Source organism: Toxotes jaculatrix, chromosome 6, assembly GCF_017976425.1.
Source record: "Toxotes jaculatrix isolate fToxJac2 chromosome 6, fToxJac2.pri, whole genome shotgun sequence".
Classification (NCBI taxonomy): Eukaryota; Metazoa; Chordata; class Actinopteri; family Toxotidae; genus Toxotes; species Toxotes jaculatrix.
This window is the reverse complement of record NC_054399.1, coordinates 13263530-13283838: the sequence shown is the minus strand read 5'-3', so window position 1 is coordinate 13283838 and position 20309 is coordinate 13263530. Positions and strand designations below refer to the sequence as shown.

At 39.7% G+C, this 20309-nt stretch overlaps 1 protein-coding gene across 2 annotated transcripts; it reads left to right on the top strand.

Moving 5' to 3' along the window:
- The first annotated feature begins 10404 nt into the window (after nt 1-10404).
- pfn2b (profilin 2b) lies at nt 10405-18846 on the top strand. 2 transcript variants are annotated; one of them, XM_041041238.1, is made up of 3 exons: nt 10405-10715; nt 13469-13661; nt 16373-16796. In XM_041041238.1, the coding sequence occupies exons 1-3, from the start codon at nt 10587-10589 to the stop codon at nt 16468-16470; spliced, it is 420 nt and encodes a 139-aa protein (XP_040897172.1). In that variant the 5' UTR covers nt 10405-10586; the 3' UTR covers nt 16471-16796. The 2 variants fall into 2 exon arrangements, with proteins under 2 accessions (XP_040897172.1, XP_040897171.1); XM_041041237.1 differs by lacking the exon at nt 16373-16796 and adding an exon at nt 16803-18846 and having other exon boundaries at nt 10407-10715.
- The last annotated feature ends 1463 nt before the right edge of the window (nt 18847-20309 follow it).

Below are 20309 nucleotides of genomic sequence, written 5' to 3'. Positions count from 1 at the left end.
CTTGAGATGTAGGTCATCACCACCCACAATGAATTTTTGCCCCGAGCAAAATGCATATCTTTGAAAGGTAGATTTCAGAGTAAGATATGTGTCAAAGATATTAAACTACTCCTCTGCTGCAATAGAATAAGTTTCAGCATTAAAGGAACACACAGAGCACAGAAAATACTTTACATATACAGCACCTTTTAACACAAAGTTACAGTGTTTTACATAGGGAAGCCAAGTTAAAATAAATCTGCATAACAGGCAAAATAAAAAAGAAAAGGGAGTTTAAAAAAAATGTGTGACAAGTATAGCTGTGACCCTTGAATGACTCTGCATGATGACTTAATACAGTACACCCTAACAGTTACTGATAACTAAGCCAGATATGACCTCAGTACATATGCCTAAAACCACAAAATACAATTTAATCTGTCAGATTAGATCCTCACGTCTTCACTCTGTTATCTATCTGTCCTTTCCCTCTCCACCAGCCTTATAAATCTAACTCCTCCCTATGACCTTTGACCTGACAGGCCATAATATCCTCTACTGTTTATACTAGCAGGTGTGCTTCCATCTCTTAATCTTCTCATCGTATTCCAAATCCTGAGCGACTTATTTTCTTAATTGCCAGGCTTGGAGGGGATTATGGTTTCATATGGGAGTCTCAGAGGCCAGCAGGGCCATCAGGAGGTTTAATGTGGGGTGAGAGGTGGTTGTGGGTGTCAAAGTGACCAACCAACACTGGACATGAACAAATGGGACAGGTATTGTTGGTCCACATGGTCAGTGAGCAGTTTGGTTCATTACATACCTGTCTACACACATGGTGATGACAGAAAATATAGTATAGAGTTTTAATGTGGGGTTTTTGGAGCCTGCAAAAAAACCTCTGCTGCATTGACGTGACTGTTTTTTGTTTGTTTGTTTGTTTGTTTTTTATCTGTCTCATGAGTGTCCTTCAGCTTACCTACTAAACAGAAGAAAATGTATCCAGTGGCATCGGTGAAATGCACTTTCTGAAGCCATGTGTGTAATTATAAGACAAAATTTGAAATCACAAACTTTAGTCTTTGATTCTTCCATCCACATTTAGTTTCCAAGTGCAAAAGCTCACTCAGCTTTTTGAAAATGATCCCTTAAGTGAAAATGTTGTTCTTGCATTGAGATGCAAATTAAGTGGTTGACGCTTTTAAAAATCAATAACATGTTGTGATGCTTTTTGGAGACCCTTCAGTTGCTGCCACATTTAATCTCTACTCTCTGCGCAAAGCTTCAAAGAGCTGCTTGTTAGCTGCATACTTAGATGTCTTCAACTCACACAACAAAGGAGATTTAAATTGTTTTCTTGGGGGGAAAAGCGCTGTTTGTGGTGTTTTAGTGCATAGTTTACTTTTAGAAAATGATCTTAACATGCCTGGAACCATGCCATGAATGGAACAGTTTTGTCACGCAAACAAACTTTTTGAATTTCTCTACATTATTATGTTATCTTCTAAAAACAGGTGAAAGAAACTGTGTGAAATTTGTAAAACTGTGACTTTTTATTTTTGCTGTCCTGACACATCAGTGTTTCTGTACGAGTCTTACTTGTTACTGGTTTTGCCACATCAAATCCACCTTTAATGACAGGACTTCTTTCAATTTGTGCTGTAATTTAAACCTGATATTTCACTAATATTTCTGTTCATGGGGGACTGCATGAACAGAAATACAGTGCAGTGAACCAGATACAGTGCATGGTCCTGAGAAAGAAGCAACTCCTAACTTGTTTGAATAGCTTGGTGAAAATTTAGAATATGGTCCATTTTACAAAGAATAACATCTTTTAATTCCTCTTAAGAGACTTTGGATGCCAGGGTTAGGTACTGAAATCTGAGTGATAATCTTGTAGAAAAATAATGCTCCCACACTGTATCTGCTGCCAGCATTGTTCCGCTGGTTTGTTTTCCCATAACACTGAGTCTCAAATTATGATGTTTATCAGTATCAGTTTTGATGCAGTTAAATGTCTTAAAAGGTCTGGAGAATTTTTAAGGCTGGTGCAAAGCAGAGAGCAGGTACAATCTGTAGAGAGAAATAACTTTTTTTCCTGGATTGTGTAATGCACTTTAATTTTAGATGTAAATCTAGTGCCTGCTGTGTCAGTGTTTTTGCTTAAACAGTAAAATTCCTTTACTGTTTGTGTGCTTCAAGTCAGTTCATGTCTTAGTAGATGCACAGGTGGCTTATAGGTAAATGAGGGAGGAGTGGCAGCACCTGTGTCATTTGTTAACTACTCTTTATGTGAAATACTCAACAGTTACTTAACACAGTTATAAACTTCCTTGTCAATATTTCCCACCCTGCCTGTCAGGTCACTGGCTTCTGACTAATCAGTTTTACCTGCCAGGTTATTGGCTTCTGAAGAATCTATTGAAATCTATTTCTTGTGTTGACCTGCCAAGTTTTTGCTAACCAGCGGCTGTAGTGCACCATCTGTGTCACACTGTGCTCATGACTCTCATGACTCAGTACATCTCCAGCTCATAAATCAAAGCTGTAGTAAACAGTCACGGCCACAAGGTGTCATCAATGAGCAGTGAAACATTACTGCAGACAACATACTGTCCTGCTATACAAACGGTGTTTATCAGTCTAATTCTAATATTCTTTATTTGCATGACTGTCATTAAATACCTCATTGCCAAATCAAGTTGTACAGGGTTTACAAAGTAAATATGTTATTATTTTATCAAAGTGCAATTTGTGGTGATGTTCATACCATTTTTCTTAAAAATAACTATAAAAGACATGAAAAAGACATGACTAGTATACATATGATAAGATGAGATATATTTAGCAGTACAATGTAATAAAGATAGAAAAGAGATGCTCTGTCACATGAAGTCATATTACTTGCTTCATGTTTACGGCATCATCCTTACGGTATCATGACAATCTATAATTAAAACAGACGGCATCAGGAAAAACTTCATCTGTGTCAGACTTCAAACTGCTTGACCAATGAAAACATGCACACATAGGCAGACACGCACACAAAATGCTGTATATTGCAATGGTACAGCCCCTTTATTATTTATTTGACTTGCAAACGACAGCCACTCTTTTAAGAAGGTTTGTATGGTGGCTGTGGAGCTTGTGTGTGTGTGTGTGTGCGTGCGTGTGTGCGTGCGTGTAGATGTGGGTGGTGGTTGGCTAGTGGGTATATGAACATGTTTAACTGTGTGTATTTCTTACATGACCCGTGAACACGTGTCCATATCAGTAGGTGTGGTGGTCAAAGGTCTAACCAGATGTTGATCTGTTGGCTCACACCTTTTGAAGGGAGTTCATCATGAAGTAGCAGATGGAAAAAATAACCGCAGCATCAGTCCAGCAGATCTCTGGGCGCCAAGCTGTCACAAGTGGTCGCCCTCAGAGTCATGTACACCTGGCTAGAAGCATTCAGATCCTTGCTTACTGCTGGGGTAATCAAATGAGCAGTAAAATAAACACAGCAAACACACTACAGTGGTGCCTCTCAGTTTTAGTTTCCAGGATTTTCCCCATAAATGAACCTGTTATCTTTTCCTTTTTCTGTAAAATCTGCTTAATAGCTGCTCTAAAGTTCACAGACTGAAATCAAAAGGTCATTTTTTTTTCATTGCATTTAATGAGCTTTATATGAAACGGTTAAGGGTCACATTATATGGTGGATGCTTCTTTTTTGACTGTAACACTATGACAGAGAATTTTGCTGTGTTCCTTCACAGTTAGATGTGGAAAGTTAAAAGTTGTCAGTCTCAGGGCATTAAAGCTACCAAACACATGTTCAGGAAGTGTTGTTTAGCTGCTTCTCAGTGCAAGACACTGTCTTGTATTGCTTTAAACAAAGATATATGCCACTGGAATGATTTAAAAGATGCTACAACATGAAAATTGACCATGTATTGGCTTCAAAGAGCCACGCTGTTTTATTTTACTAGAAAGATGTTGATGTAGAGTCAAACACAACAGTACATAATGGTGGTTAAATTCTAACCTTTTGTTCTGCGTATTTTCACCTCAAAGTCATGATCTGCCCAAAATAAAGGCTCATTTGCTTCTTTATCATTGACAGACAAGGCACATTAGAGATTCAACCCGTCCTTGGTGCATTAAAGCCTTTAACTTTTGCTTCTGTCAAACATCAGGTGCAGTAACTCTTTCCTGGAAACAATCCTGTGGGCCGCAAAAGTTATGCGGTTAACATTTTCAGACTGTTTTAAATATACGTTAGAGGAAGCAGGCAGTTACCATAAAAGACAAAGAGAACAGCACCACCTACAGAAACTCAACATTCATTAGAGCAGAAAATTTAAGGAACACAACACATTGTTTGGCTGACTGACAGGTGATTTCTTTGTAGTGCAGTGCACAAACACCAAAGCAGTGAGGATGGAGACAAAACCAAAAGAATTCAGGCCTCTCAGATGACCACATACATGCCATTTTGCATTCCAAGGTTATAGAGTGTGTTTGTATTACGAGTTACAATCTTACTGTTGGCATGAATCTATACATTTCAGGGAAAGCTGTGCTAAATGAGAGGATAATGGTAGTTTGTGCATGTGGAAAAATCTCCATTTACTGTCACTTTTCCAGACAGGCCTCATGTGAAACACACTATCCCTCTTTATTCATTTGACTATTTGTGATTTAGTGTATCACACAACTTCATCCTCTAGGACTTTGACATGATTTACAGAGTTAGAATCATCATCAGAAACATCTTGAGGTAGACTTCAAGTGACACTGATCATACCATGAAAATGTCGGCCCAGAGTAAGACTCACTTCATCCTTCACTATGAATCATGACTATTCATCCATGAAGAACAGTGGGGCTTTATATTCACCATGGACATTATCATACCACGCTACCAGCTTAAGTAGGACTGGATGTACAGTGGCTTGTTGCCCTTCAGAAAAACAACGCTGTTCTTCCTGACAGACTGAGATGCAGATTTTACTCCAAAAAGTTGGTTCCTGTTAAAAGTATTGATGAAATGCCTCATAAAAATGCTTTAGAGAATTAAAGAGTATAAATGCCGTTTCAATCAGAGGACCTCATTTGTCTTTTTTACTGTAACTGACCTTCACTAAGAAAAACAAGTTGTGGGTGTTGGATGATCCACATTCCTCAAGCAATTTTATGGAGAGAGCAAGAGAAAAAGGAGGTTTACCAAGTAAAACTAGGAACAGGAAACAACAAGGCAGGCAAGGTTTCATACCAGGATAGCTGAGTCACTGTATGGTAGTAAATGAGTTACTACACATTTCTGGACACACATGCAGGATTTGATGGATTTGTTCCTTAGATTTATTTAAGTTAATTTTTTTAATTAAAGTTAAGTTGCAGTTCAGTATTTTTTAAAACAATATATCATTATCAAATCCATTGAGATATAATTTCTATCATCAGTGTGAACAAATAAGATAATGGAGGAGGTAATTGGTTTCTTATTGGTGGATTTTCTTCTTCTGTGCATTGCAGAAGAGGCCTTCTGGCCGCATCATCGCTATTCAAATTCAAACTAACCCACTGCCCTCAACATACCCTGAGTTTACATAAACTCACCTTGTGTGTATGTGTGTGTGTGTGTCTGTGTGCGTCATAGCTATGTGTCATGAGCATTTGCATACCCCCATTTTAAATGTCTATTCATATGAGAAAATGCGTGCATGTGTGCTTTTCAGAGTTAATTTGGGTGTGTGTGACATCCACACTTTGCAGTCATGATCAATGGCGGTGTTGATCCAGTCCATGAATGGGACGTGCTGGCCTCTGAACAGACTGCCTCATTGTGTGTCCCACTGTGTCTAACACATGCAGACTGACTTCGCTGGCCGTGCAGATGGACCACCTTTGATCTCCCATGCTGACCCTTCTCAGGGGCCAAAGGTTAAGGTAGCCATGCAAAATGATTGTCACATGTTTTAACCGAGAACAAGAGATTTGTTACTGAATGATAATGGTATTTTTCCAGTTCTGCTCTGACGTTTTTGAGCAAATATCCTTCATAAACATTCCTGACGGGACATTCATCACGTCTTGTAGAGAACCAATGAAACTGTTTCTGACAACTCATCTGTCAAAGCTCATGCTTTCCACTGTATCTCTCAAATGGTGAGAGATACAAGCCTTGGCTACTATTGATTTCCTTTCTGTGTGTCAGGCTCAGGACCTAGTGAGCGAAGAGGAGACATTTTCTAGGAACAGAGCAGCGCCAACGCTCCATCTTCCCTACCTGCTGCTGCTCAATATTTAATGCACTGCACCCAAGCTGCTCCAGGAACGAATGACAATGGAAAGCTTGGTTTCTTTTAAATCATGGTCATTTTTTTCAGATTTGTTCTATAAAATCACTAGTCACACTTATGGAGCTGTGCCTACACGTAGGTATAGTACCCAGAATTCTTCTATATAAGCTTTAACGCCAATTTACACTCACCCTCTTCAGTTATGGTTTCATCATACTCAAATGAGTAAAAAATTGATGAAAATGAAAAATATATTGTGAACCACATGATATGAGCATGCAATCCCAAGTTCCCATCCTAAGGAAAAAATGTTTTTTTGTGATACACTAAAGCTTATCGACATTTGGGAGCCTCCATCTGTTTAAGTTAAAAATAGTTCTATTTCCTCTGCAGCTACGCAAGATTAAGAGTGAACTAGAGTCATGAATTAATAATTTTGTCCAGTTGAGGTGAAAAAATGGCCTGAATTGTGTTAAGGCAATGAAAGACAAAGCAAAGCCTCCTGCAGAGTCATGGTTAAAACAAGAACTGCAGGTTAGTAATTTCAGTTATTTCAAACCCTGTCAGGCAGCTGTGGCTCTGACCTTTAACCTCTTTCCTGATGACTTCTTTTAATATTGACCAACTTGAAATAAATGCTTATTCTACTCTTGTACTCACTAAATGGTAAACATATTGATTAGTATAGGGCACACCTGTGTTAAAGCTAGACCCAGGATGAGGGTGTTGTGGCTTTATGGAAACTCTGTCTTTAAGAAAAACACAAGGAAATGTCAGAATGGTTCTGCAGACAAAGACCTCACACTGTCAGTTAAACTAACACTGTTGGTTAGAAATTATTGGATTTTTTTTTTTTTGAAATGATAAGTCTTTCTGTGACTTTCTGGGGTTTTTTCGTTTTGTTTTTTTCTTTTAGGTTAAAAGAAATCCCAGATTCTACCAAGACTACTAAGTCTACTAAGCCCAATATACCTGATAATCTTTGTACCACGGGTCTCAGTTGTTACCCAAAAAAACACATAAGTGAGCCATGCCTTTGCACTGGGTGACATGTTCTTCACTACAATGTACATAGTATTATAGTTTCTTTTGAGTCAGCCCCACATACATCTCCTGCTGCACTCAACAGTGCACCAAATGTGTATTAATCCACTGAAAATAGCTGAGAGCCACAAACAGGCTGGGAAACTAGGTAAGTTCTGACAGACAAACTGACACATTGTTCTAGTTTTTTTATGTGATTTGTTAACAATTACAAAAGCAGAGACCATTGGCGGTCTTACCCTTTAACAAACTGAGTATTTAAATGCAAAATAAAACACTTACCATTTAGCTTAATGGTTTTAAATCTGTGGGGGTCAGAAACTCACATAACTTTTCTCAGAATTGTGATTTTTTTGTCTCTACTCAGCCTCTTGTCTTCCTCCAGTGCAAACACACTGGTAATGCTGCTGTCAAAAGCTTCCTTGCCATCTGAAGGTTTTCTACTCCATTAGAAATGCCTGGATGTGGAGGCAGGAAAGATGGAAAAATGGACAATGTGTCTCAAGGCAACATGTGCCTCAAGATGTAAATCAGATGCAGGCACATGGAACATGCATCTGCCGGCTGAGCTAACAGGAAGCAACACTGCCAGGTGTTAAAGTTAGAGTGTGTACTATACAGGCCTATTCTCTTTAGCACCGTGTCTGCAAAGAAAAGTAAAAAAGATGAGGCAGCTGGCAGGAAAACAAGGGAACACTTGCTGTGTTTATCTCTGTGTTATCCAGCAGTTACGATGACAATACGCGGTGCTAATGGCCTTGTCCAAAACCAAGCCTTTTCTAAAGCAAACAAGTACGTTCTTTTCAGTATCTCCATGACTCATGTGCAGGCTGAGTGGTTTGGCTGTGTGTGGTACTATTTTGACAGAGCAGAAGTGCAAAACAGAGGTGGCCATGGAAACCGACGGCATCCAATGAGGGAATAGGATATGGGTGTGGCTGGCTGATGGGCACGTGTTACTGTTCCCCTCACTTCCTTCAGCCTGGTCAATTAATAACTTTTCTGTACTCATGCTCCTGCAGGGAGAGAAAGAATTCACTGGAAGTTTCTGGATAAAGATAAACCTGTCACATGATGTAGGGCTCCAAGAAGACTCAGATGAAGGAAACTGCCTATGTGGCACATGGAAAAAACAAAAAAACAACAAAAAACAGCAACATAACCTAACTCCTGCAGAATCTGGAAATATGAACTGACTCTTAAGCTCAGATAATTCTCTTGCAATTAGTTTCTCATTTACGTTAATTTTACTCTAGTCTGAGAGTATATGATTCTCTTCTTCTTAGTGTATTTTTCAACATTATTGCTCCATGAGACTTGAAAGAACATATCTGTTTCTCATGTGCATCTTTTCATTGAGAAACAGGTTGATCTGGGTAGTGAAAGTCATGCATTAATGGTCTTCACACGCTCCTTAACTGCAGCTGATATGCCATTGAACAAAGTGCTCGCGCTGTATTTGTTCCTGCACACCTGCTCAATTCAAGTAGCTCCCAGGTGTCAAAGTGTGCCATACGTAAGTGTGAACCATGGTGCACAGAGTTGAAAAAGAGCCAGAAAATGAAGCGTTTACAGTCAGTTTTTGCATTCTGCTCATTTTACAGTTAATACACACTGATGAGAGGTGAAGAGGGAGAAAGCATAGCAAGATCATAAAAAGTCATGTGGTTATTTTATTAATGGTTTCCATGGAGCAAACACAAACATAGAGACATACAGTACATGTTACCCTTGTGGTTTGATGCTGTCCTGAAAAAAAGGAAAGTCACAGGTTTGATCCCACAGCAGACAAATGTTCCTGTGTCCTACTGAGGCGCCCTTGAGCAAATTCCTGCACTACTACAAGTTTAATCTACTCATTACTGACAATAGAGATCATTCTGTACAAGAAGGAGGACAGGCAGGTTCTGGGAGGGGGTTATAATATGTGTGTCAATACGCAATGGTGGATTTCCTAATGTACTAGCCCATATTTATAAAAGGCTTCTTACATTTAACTATCTACTGGAGTCCTTGGAATTGGATTTTTTAGGCACACAGCCCACCCATGGAAGAGGACATGTTTTTTCTTCTTTAAATAATACAGAATATATTTTCAGATAAGCATAACTTTATTCACCAGTTGTTATAACACTTGTTATAATGTACATGTTGGGGGAGGGGGGGGGGGTTGACATCATGTCCCTGCTGTTTATTCAATGTATGACATTCTGGAGTTTAAGCTATGCTGAAAATGTTAACAAACATACATATATGGAAATACAGCTTCTCTCTACAGCACAATGCTAAGGGTGGCAGCCTCAGAGAACATGAAGACTGTTCTGTAAGGATTGTGAGATGGTAGTTTTGTCACTGTCGTGTGTTAAGTTTCAAACTAAGTTAGAGCAGGATAGCTCCCATTATCCAAGGACATTTAAGCCATATGTGTTGAAGATTCAAAATTGCTGTGTTTTACCTTGTGAGGACTGTTTGCCTGTCATTGTGCGCATGATGCAGTGACCCTATGGATGTTGACCTGTCATTTGAAAAGAAAAAAATCCACCATAAATCTGTCCACCTGTCTATGAAGAAAGAATTTGCCCAGCTGGTGAAAATAGCCTGTGGCTAACACACGAATCTTAAATCAAGAACTGGATAAAACTACATTGTGAAGTGAATATATTATAAATGACTCATGATTTAGAGCTTAACAAAAGTGGTGGTAGCTAATGTGACTTCGGTGCTCATCATGAGGTAAAAATTAATTTGAATTGTGTGTTCAAAACTATTTTAATACCTTATAATGACATATATTTGCACTAGTTTGGTATCAAAATGAAATTACAGAGATTTACACGAACCTGAACCGATGTCTACGTTCTGCTTTGTTATTTAAAAAAACAAAAGCAAAGTAATTTTAAGAAAACATAAAGTTGAAAACAAGTCTTCGATGCACTGGAGAAAAAATAGTCTGTCTTGATTATTGCCATCGTGATCGACCATAATGTATTCCTCCGCGGCGTAGTATTTTACGCAATGAACCAGCAAGGCGAACAACGACCCAGGCGGAGTGATTTGGTGAGGACTACACCCAAGCGCCTGTCCGATTGCAGCGACTTCTCTTCGTTGTCTAGACCAGAAGAAAGCCGGGACGTGACGGAGCGGGGGGGTTTTGCTTGCTGGAGGCCCGTTAAACCACTGATAAATACAACTTCCTGACAGTGTCTTCGTCGCTCGAGAGACGTTTGTGACCCAACGTACTTTTCTCATCTTAGAACTAATTTCACAAACATGTCCTGGCAAAGCTACGTGGACACCCTGATGGCTGATGGCAGCTGCCAGGACGCGGCCATTGTTGGGTACACAGACGCCAAATACGTCTGGGCATCGTATGCCGGCGGTACCTTTGCCAGCATAACGGTTAGTATCCTCTGTTAGTCAGTATCTTAAGATTATTTAGGAGGAAAATGTACAGTTTGCATGCCGGTGCGTTTGTCTGCATAGCCAGGCCTTGTTGAATGAGTATAAGGCAAGCGGTGTGGTACACATGGTATCCGGTGGCCACACACAAGATGCATCGGCACGTATACACTGCTGCTTTTCGATCTCTCACCGGTCTGTGGCGTTTTGGATCTTTCCATTGCATTTAACACAATTGGTGGCCTGACATTATCTCCCTTTTTAGAGAAAGTCATCAGAGCAGTCGGAGATGGGCCAAGCCAGTGACGAACGGTACCGCGAACTCGAGCTAAAATGGCTAACTTAGCATTGCTAGCAAGCAAGCTAACGTTAACTAGCCGTGTTTGCTTGCGATACCGGTCGGAAAGCGTAGTTAATTTCAAGTCTAAACGAAGCAAAGCAGACTATATTTTCTCATGTATTTTGTTGTCTGTTTTTAAAAATCAGTATAATGTCTGATCTGAGCAGAAAACAACGTCTACCAGGATTGTAACGTACAGTTAACATTGATTAGCTCACTACAGATTGCGGTTAGCTCAAATCAGGCCGGCCATCCCCGCTGGAAAATCGTTATTAGTTAACGCTGATAGCGCAGAGTTAGCGGTGCTCACACGCGTTCCTGGCATGCTATCATGCCGTTGGTCTGTCTCGGTTTTTTCCTATTCGGCTTCTGTGAATCACACTGCTGCTACCGCCCCTTATTTTCCAAGATGGCGGATACACTCCCAGTTTCTTATTCATTTTGTTCATGGAGGCTAATCGAGCCGTTTGGTTAGCGGTGAACATGTGCAGCAGCGGTCCAGATTCACACTCCAGACTTATTACGTTTTTTTAAGCTATCGCACGAAAACTTGAAAGGATTGCAGCATTTGTGTAAATAAAACTTAGCTTAAGAGTCGTGTCAGGCACTTCCTTGAGCCTCCATTTTGTCTGTTAAATTAATTATTACTCAGTAATTTAAATATTTGTGTGATGATAAAGACACGAGCCGTGATGTGGCTGTAACAAACATGTAGTTTTTCTGAGGACGAAATGATAACCCAATCCATGGATAAGTGATCTATGAACGAGTGTGCCGCTGATAGCTATCGTTACTTGGGAGTGTCTTCTCGGGGCTTGGAGCAGAGAATCGTTAAGCTTTGAAGGAGCAAATTCAGCAAATGGCCACAAGCGTTTTACAGTTGTTTTTTTTAAAGTTATTTTTTTGTGCGGGGGGGGGGGGGGGGTAACCCATGTGGAGACACATGGTATCAGCGTTAGCCAGTCTGGTTTTGTCCGTAGCGAGTGACTGAAATTTTGGTAAACGAAATCGGCTTTCAAGTTAACACGGGGACTATAAAACTGCGATGCAAGTTTCATTTCATTAAGGAATAGAGAACCGGGTCCCAATGGGGGAACAACTGTTGGTGTGACTAGCCGGCCGGGCCCAGACATTGAGCTAGCCGTCATGCTAACGTTTTCTAAGCCTGCATGAATTTGAGTTTCCCGTCCTTTTTTTTGTCTGAAAGGTTTAGTTGTGTGCCATGACTGTGCAGTTCTGGAGTTAAGGGGCGACGCCTTTTGTTCTGCAGACCAGTTCAAAGGAAATAAATCCCGTCTGATAAACCTGTTTTATTAACGGCAGTGCGAATAAATACATTTTTTTGCACACGTTTCGGGGAAAAGCAGTTCTCTCAAAAATGGAATATTAGCAGTAGTCAGACCTTGGAGTACATTTTAGAGCATAATGGTCTTGGTCGGCTGCAGTGGGCCTCTGAGATTTCAGGACTTGATTCTGATAGTTTGAAGACGTATGTATATTATACTGGCTAACTAATTTGTTATGTGATGGATATTCTTTATTAATATGTAGTTCCAACTAATGTCCTTAATAATTCTGGCCAAAGTGAAACAACTGCAAAATACTTAAAGTTCGGTCAGATTCTCACTCTTATAGACTTTTTTAATAAGAACAATTATTAATTTAGATTATAATTATTATTTTTTATGTATTTGTTTTGGTAAAGTGATTAAATGGCTGTCTTTTGTCAAACACTTGAGAACTTTGGAATATTTTTGGTCATTGACAAAGGTCAACTTTCTAAAGACAAAACATTTAACTTTCAAGCTAGAAAGACGTAAGGTATTTTGTACATTTTTTTTAAATGAATAATAAGGAGGATGAGGCTTTATCATTTATTTGAATGGTTTCTGATTGGATCACTGTTCTGTGCTCAGGCCACGTGTGATGTTCCAGTCCAAATATCTCTGAAGCATACATTTAACATCTCACATTTGGCAGCTGCACCAGTGAAGAGTGTTGTAAACTGGTGCAGCAGAGGAACATGCTATAAGTCCCAGATAACCAAAATTACAGGCAGCTAATATGAGGAGTGGACAGTTCAAAGATAAAATATCAAAAACTCAATGGTTTGTCCAGCTCTATAATAACTTGGTAAGTTATTGCTTATCAAGGAAAAGAAAATTGGGTGCTGATATGTGGCAAATGAATTAAATTGTTTTTTTGTATAGGACTTAATTAGTCTCAGGGCTTCACAGCACCCACACATGGAGCAAAAAATGGTCAACAAGAGCAAGGGAAAAACGCCCACAAATTATTGCGAAGAAAAACCGGAAGAGATTCAAGTGTCTCTCTACCTGAGTGGATTGTTGTTCTGCTTTAAGACTGGCAGATGTATATGTACCTGACTTCTTGCTTTTGTGATTTTTCATAGCCTGAAGAAATTGATGTGGTAACAGGAAAGGACCGAGAGGGATTCTTCACCAGTGGGCTGACCTTAGGCAATAAAAAGTGCTCCGTAATCAGAGACAGTCTCCAAATTGACGGCGACTGGACAATGGACATCCGGACAAAGAGTCAAGGAGGAGAGCCAACATACAACGTTTCTGTAGGCAGAGCCGGCAAAGGTGAGCACCACATTCAGCGCTGTTGTTGTTGTCGTTAGCCGCATACATTTTAGTAGTGCTACAGTGACACAGTAGCCTGCTTTGATATAGTGCATTAGTTTAGCTATTTTTAGAACCTCTGTTGTCCATGCATGTGGCATAGATCTTCAAAGAACCTTTCCTCAATATATGACATTTGCAGATGTTAAAATGTCTGAGACTCACTGGATATTCCTTTGAATGTCACCTGATTTATGAAGGAAAACAGGTGCATCTCAGTTAAATGTGATGTATAGAAATATGCAGGCAGGTTGTTGTAAAGCTGAACGGCAAGTTCATATAAAGAGGTTTATTAGATGCAACCATAAAGGGATATTTCCCTCAAATTTTAGGTTAGGGGTTAAAGTCTTCTGTGCTGATAATGTCCTCAATTGATTACATTTCTAGCGGTTTGCCCTTTAACTAATGTCTAGATGTTTATGCTTACTGGCTCCTGACATATTTTGAGCAATTCTCATCCAATTCTGTTTGTTCAGATTTTTCAATACAACTCAGCCCTTTTTCTGATTTGTTCTGTGATACAGATAGTTTACAAACTGCCTCATGTCCTTACTTTGGGCAAATTGTGGTGCATACCTAAAGTCATTTCTAATCCATATTGGTGTACAATTCACTCCTAATCTTCAACAACAAATAGTGGTTCAGTCAGATTGATCGTATCATTTGGCTGTAACTTCCTCAGACTGGATTCTTGTCAGCCAGAACAACAGTAAAGCTGGCACATGATTTGTGCTCTGCATAGCTGAAACACTTCACCACAGAGGTCACAGCTCACTCATGGATCACCATTTGAAGGCCGAGTTTGTTTTTTAAACAGTGTTTAAAGCAAATGTATAAAATACTAACATAATTAATGGGTGTTTCATGTTTATATGAAAATTCTTATTTGATGCATAAATTATGTGAATTCCTCTGAGATTTAAAACCATAGATACCTGCAGATTCTATTTTATTTTTTTTACAATGGATAGCTTTAAATACACACAGCTGTCAACAGTAGAATGTGGCATTTTGGAATTGACAGCCCTTTACTTTAGGAATGACGAATTCTGATTGTTTCATACAAGAATTGGTACCAGATTAGGAAATTTGGGGTCCCTTTTAGGGACTTGCCTGAGAGTTGTGCCAGTTTTCATGTTGCCTGTATGGGCCCCAATGCCCTGTCCTCCCCACTTTTCTCAGACACTACTAAAACTTACAGGTGAGAGTTTAACTGCTTACTATTCCACACGCACTGGGCTCACTCCTTGGGCTAGGATTTTCTAAGAACTTACTCAACTGCATGTGTCTTTCTCCTTCCTGGTTAACACTCACCCTGCCCACAAAGTATGAATCTGTTCCCCTGCTCACACGCTTCCACTCTGTTCCGGGTAAAATACGTTTTCAGGCACTTCAGGGCTTTACATGTATTGAGGAGAGGTACCACAAGCATGCTGCTGTATCTGCATGTGTGCTGTATTAGTGATGGTTGTTAGTAGTCAGTAGAAGCTTCACTTTCTTACTCTTTGCTGCTGGCATGGTGCGTATTGATTACAGATGAAACAATGAAAGCTCAAGAGTCTTCAAGTGGAGTGCAGTAAACTCAGTAGTACAAACAGGGACGCTCTACTCCACCAGCTACTGTAGACAAGCAACCAGGTATTGTCTGGATGTGCTATTAATGTAACACAAATAGTGAAAGTATATGAATTGGCAGCCATGTGGACTAGTAAATTTAAAATATCTCCCATGCAGTGTCAGATTATGGCTGGGGTAAATTGACGAACTATCTTAGACCAAATCCATTATTATAGATAGTGAAATGATCATTTATCTGTGCTTTCAGAAGTTTTTTACGTAGATAATGTGGATATGATCAAATGATTAGTGGCAATAATATTTTATTTCAACTGGATAGAATTTTAGAAATGCACAGATATGTGAAATGTATGTTTTGCCTAGCTCTGATATAAATTTAATACTTACTAATTACTGCTTTTCAGAGAGCTTAGAAGCCGCAAGTTGTCTTCTGACATGTTCTCAAGAATTAGAGATGCAATATTACCAATTTAAACCAGACATTTTTTAAAACGTTGTGCAATACAGCTTAATTAGGCCTGTATCTTGTCAAATTGTGACTCTGCTTTGGCTCCAGCTCAGTAGTGATTCTTAATATGAGGCCAAAGAGTGCTGATGTGGAGAATTAGTTCTTTGACATTTCAGATAGATAGATACTTTATTCATTCCCAAGGGAAATTCACAAAATGGAAATTTCATGAACTATTTGCTTTTTTTTTTTTTTTTTTTTTAACAGTTTGTGTAATCTCAAATGTCGTGCAGATCTTGCTTTCACTCTTAGTGGAATTCAGAAGATGTTGAAGTGAACTTGCACATGTGTACACACTGAAAAACAGCTTTGCATGCATCCTTTACAACTATCCTCCTGCTGTACTCACTTTCCGTCTTCGTAATTGTAATGTGACATGTCTTGTTTCACCAACAGCAGCACTGATAAGGAAATGAATGTTTAGGCTCAAGACGGCCTTCAGACTAAAGGCGCTGCTATGCTTTTTGTGCCACTGTCCTCCTCCTGTCTCGTCTGCCTGCTGTGTTTGGCTGTGTGCTCTTCTCTTTTCACTTGTGTGATCTCCACACGTTCTCTAAATGTCCCTTCTCTGTCTCTTTTCTTTCAGTCTTGGTCTTGGTAATGGGCAAAGAAGGGGTCCATGGAGGCGGATTGAATAAGAAGGCATACTCGATGGCAAAATACTTGAGGGATTCAGGGTTTTAGCTTAGTTTTGATGTAGCTTATGTGGCGTAGCTGAGGGAGAGAGAAAAAACAAACAAACTAAAAGGCAAACAAAAAAACACAAAACTTCAAAAAACAGACAAAAAAAAAAAACAGATTACTGTCAAGCCCATTTTCTCCCCCCAAACAGTCCCATTAAACAAAATCCCAGGAGCATTTCTAACACAGTGCAGGGTTCACACTCTGTCCTCAACAATATAGCCCCACATTTAGCAAGATGGCAATAAAAAAAAAAAGTATTTTCTTTTCCTGCCCTGCTATCACCATGTCTATTCATTTATTTTGTTGTTGTTTTTTTCCTTTGTGTACTCCAGCATTGGTTTTGGTCATGGGGAAGGAAGGTATCCATGGAGGGCAGCTCAACAAGAAAGCATTTCATATTGCTGACTACCTGAGGAAGTCCGGATACTAAAGCAGCCTGTACCCAGCCACCTAGCAGCTCACCCTTACCATCCTCTTGCATTTCACACTACTCCCAGTCCTAGTTGATAGTTACTTTTTTGTTCTTTTTTTCTGCCTTCTCTCTTCCCCATTTGTTATCCCTCTTTCTTATTTTTTTTTTTTTTTTGTTGTTGTTGTCATCTTTCACTAACCCGCCCTCTTCACTCTCCCCTCAACACACTTGCGCTGTGTACTCTTTTGCCCCCTTAAGCACTATAAGTTGATCCATAGCAAAGATGAGCATGTTGCTAAAGGTTGTCATGACAAATCTGTACTTAACCAAGACCAGCAAAAAAAAAAAAAATTCTGGCCAAACACTTGGATAATGAAAGCTATAGCTTAAATTTAAAGTAGGTCTTTCTTTCGTTTTCTCTGTTATGGTGCCCAATACTTCATCCCTCCCTAACCCGATCACACACACTCCCCTCCCCGAGCAGCCGATGCCTTTGGAGCACTTGAGCAGTAACCAAGCTCATCATGTCTTCCTCTTTTATTTTCCCTTGTCATGTCTGGGAGGGGAGACTAGCATTTCCCTCTAGCACCCAACACCCCGCCTCTCCCCTTCCCTTCTCCACACTCCTGCCAAAATTTGCTGTCCCCACTCTTTCCCTGTTTCCCCTGTCCTGTTTGTTCAAAGCAGGTGAACCCAAAAACCTCACAGGAGACTCAACTTCATCAAACACTACACACCACCCAACTGGTTTTCTAACCTACCCTCCACTCAGATTCACCACTCTGTCCTAAGTATACTTTGTACCAAGGGATGTGGCGTGTGTGGGGGATGCTCGGATCAGCTTGGTTAACGATCGTGAACCCGGTTTGCGAGCGTCTGTGTCGTCCAGATGCTGGTAGCCTCTCCTCCCATCATCACAACCTCCCCGACTACACAAAAACCCATGGACATTCCACAGTAACAATGGCTCAGGCACTTAAAACTGTTTTTTGTTTGCCAGCTCCTGTAATATATTCTTTTTTTTTTTTTTTTTTTTTTTTGAAAGGCTGCCATTTTTGGACAGTAGATATCCCAGCATATAACCATCTGGAGTATGTCCAGTTTGAATTTTTTTTCTTTTTATAGGACCAAGTGTAGTCGAAGCTCGGGTGTTTATACAATTGCTCTAAATCATGTGAAGGTTGACTGCTAACTTTTTTCTGATGAAGGAAACGCTAACCAGACAGTAATCCATACTACGGTTAAAAAAAAAATAAGAAGCTAAAGGGGAGGTAAGGGTGGGAGAATCTGAGGAAAATTCTCATGTCATTGTTTTTTTTTTTCTTTATTGTTTAGAAAACAAACAATTGCATTTGTACAAACCCATGCTGTGTTGACAACTACAAAACTGTGGAATAAATTGCCTTCTACTCTATAGTCAACTGAGCTCTGGGGTATCACACGGTCTGTCCATGGTCAGTACGGCTAACTAACGTCCAACTGGAAAAAAAAAAACACTTTCAAAAGTAGAAATGACACTCAATGGGAGATGGGATTGGTTGGAACAAAGACGCTTGTGGTTGTCTTGTCAAAACTTAACTGCAGAACCTGTGTATCCTGTGCCATAATGTAGAGAGATCTGTTGCTGTTGTAAGATGGATTTTACCCACTGTCCATGAAGGAGTCATTTCATTGGCACTTTTTTCTTTTTCTTTTTTCTTTTTTTTCTTTTTAGCTTCAGCTCCACTGTTTAGGCCTTGTGGGATATGTGTACTCATAAAAAAAAAAAAAGAAGAAAAAAAACCTGTTCCAAGTCCTGTTTGCTGATTTATGTTCATTTCCTTTTTCCTCACCACTTTTGTTTCTTACATCTGGGATACAGTCTCTTTAATGCATCTGATTTCATATGCATAAAACCAAGAAATGCCATAAATTGATTTATCACCTTGTTTACAGACAGATCAAATAAATTTATTCCAACCAGATAAGTGTTTAATGTCTTTTTTTTTTTTCTTGCACACTAAACACTGCCTCCTAAAAGGAATTCTTACCAGTTTTGGGAAATGTACGTATCTGCTTTCTTGCAGAGTCAGATGAGAAGATTGATACCACTTTCACATCTATCCATTGAACACAAAGTTGAAGTCAGTTAGCTTAGCATAGACTGAAAACAGGTGGAAGCAGCTAGCCTGTCCTAAAGGGAAACATTCTTCTTGTATAGTGGGTTAAAGCCTAAAATTGAATTAAAGACAAAATGCCAGAAATTCCAGAAATCTGCATCAGTCATTGGACAAGAGTCTCAGTCAGAGAACAGGATTACCAGAGACTTGGCATGACTTTGAAGAGTAACACCTGGAACCATCTAAATTGTGGACAAAAATAAAAGCAGTGCAGGTTTTCAGCCCACTCAGTAATCCTCCATCATGCGACAGGCCAAAGGATTAAAAAAAAAAATCATTCCCAAAGATGTTTTCTTCTGTTTCCACAATGTTGCTGTGATTGTTTTAAGTCACTGAAGGAGGCTTCTGCTGCAGTCATCAGTGCAGTTGTTCTTTGCTTTGGATTTAGAATGAAAGTCTCACCCCAGGTCCGTTTTTAAAGCTACATCAGAGCTTTCAGTCCATAGACTGTATAAGACATGGACGTAGCACCCGTGACGTCACCCATTGGTTTCGGGGAGTCGGTTTTGTGACCAAACCATGGGCATTTGAGCTGCGCCATCTTGGATTTTAGTGGGAGTGTACTTTCCATATTTGGCGAAGAGGCGATCACTCTACGGGTCAGCCGGGGTCAGCCGGACTAGAACCCGGCTGACAACAGAGCTAGCCTAAGGCTAATCAGCTAATCAGCTAGGCTAACAAGCTAAGCGGCAGCTACATCCACCACACGACAGTCCCCGAGTCCGACCCGACTAGCTCGACCCCGTGTAACCGCGACACACAGCATACAACAGAGATCATAATGTTGCTGCTGTGTTTTAAACATGACTGTTTCAGATAGAGAGGTTTTAGGTGGAGCTGCAGGGTTTGGTGGAGTTGTGGGGGGAAATGTATTTCTAGCCTGTTATTTAACTGTGAAACAATCATTATTTCATACTGATAAAATATATTAAAAAGTTAAAAACATAATAATAATAATAATTATTATTATTATTGTTGTTGTCATTATTATTAATGATAATGATAAAAAGTATGATGATAATAATATATTAAAATGTTTAATATTTAATATTTACCGGTTTTCACCGCTGCCTCCACCCACTATCCACTTACAGTTACAGTAGCCGCTTACTGACGGAGCTGTTCTGTCCATGTAATGTCGGACTTTTTAAACAGAAAAATGAGACCAAATAAAGTTGTAGCCTCGTATTCCCGCAATAAACGGACTGAGAGCACGGAACACACCGCAACAGCGTTCCTAACGATCCTCTATCTGTATCAGCAGCGAC

What these genes read in the sequence shown, in the direction of transcription:
- pfn2b (XM_041041237.1), top strand. Translation starts at nt 10,587, where the DNA reads ATGTCCTGGCAAAGCTACGTGGACACCCTGATGGCTGATGGCAGCTGC. An exon ending in GTACCTTTGCCAGCATAACG is followed by an intron (nt 10,716 to 13,468) that starts GTTAGTATCCTC and finishes GATTTTTCATAG; the next exon opens with CCTGAAGAAATTGATGTGGT. An exon ending in TGTAGGCAGAGCCGGCAAAG is followed by an intron (nt 13,662 to 16,802) that starts GTGAGCACCACA and finishes TGTGTACTCCAG; the next exon opens with CATTGGTTTTGGTCATGGGG.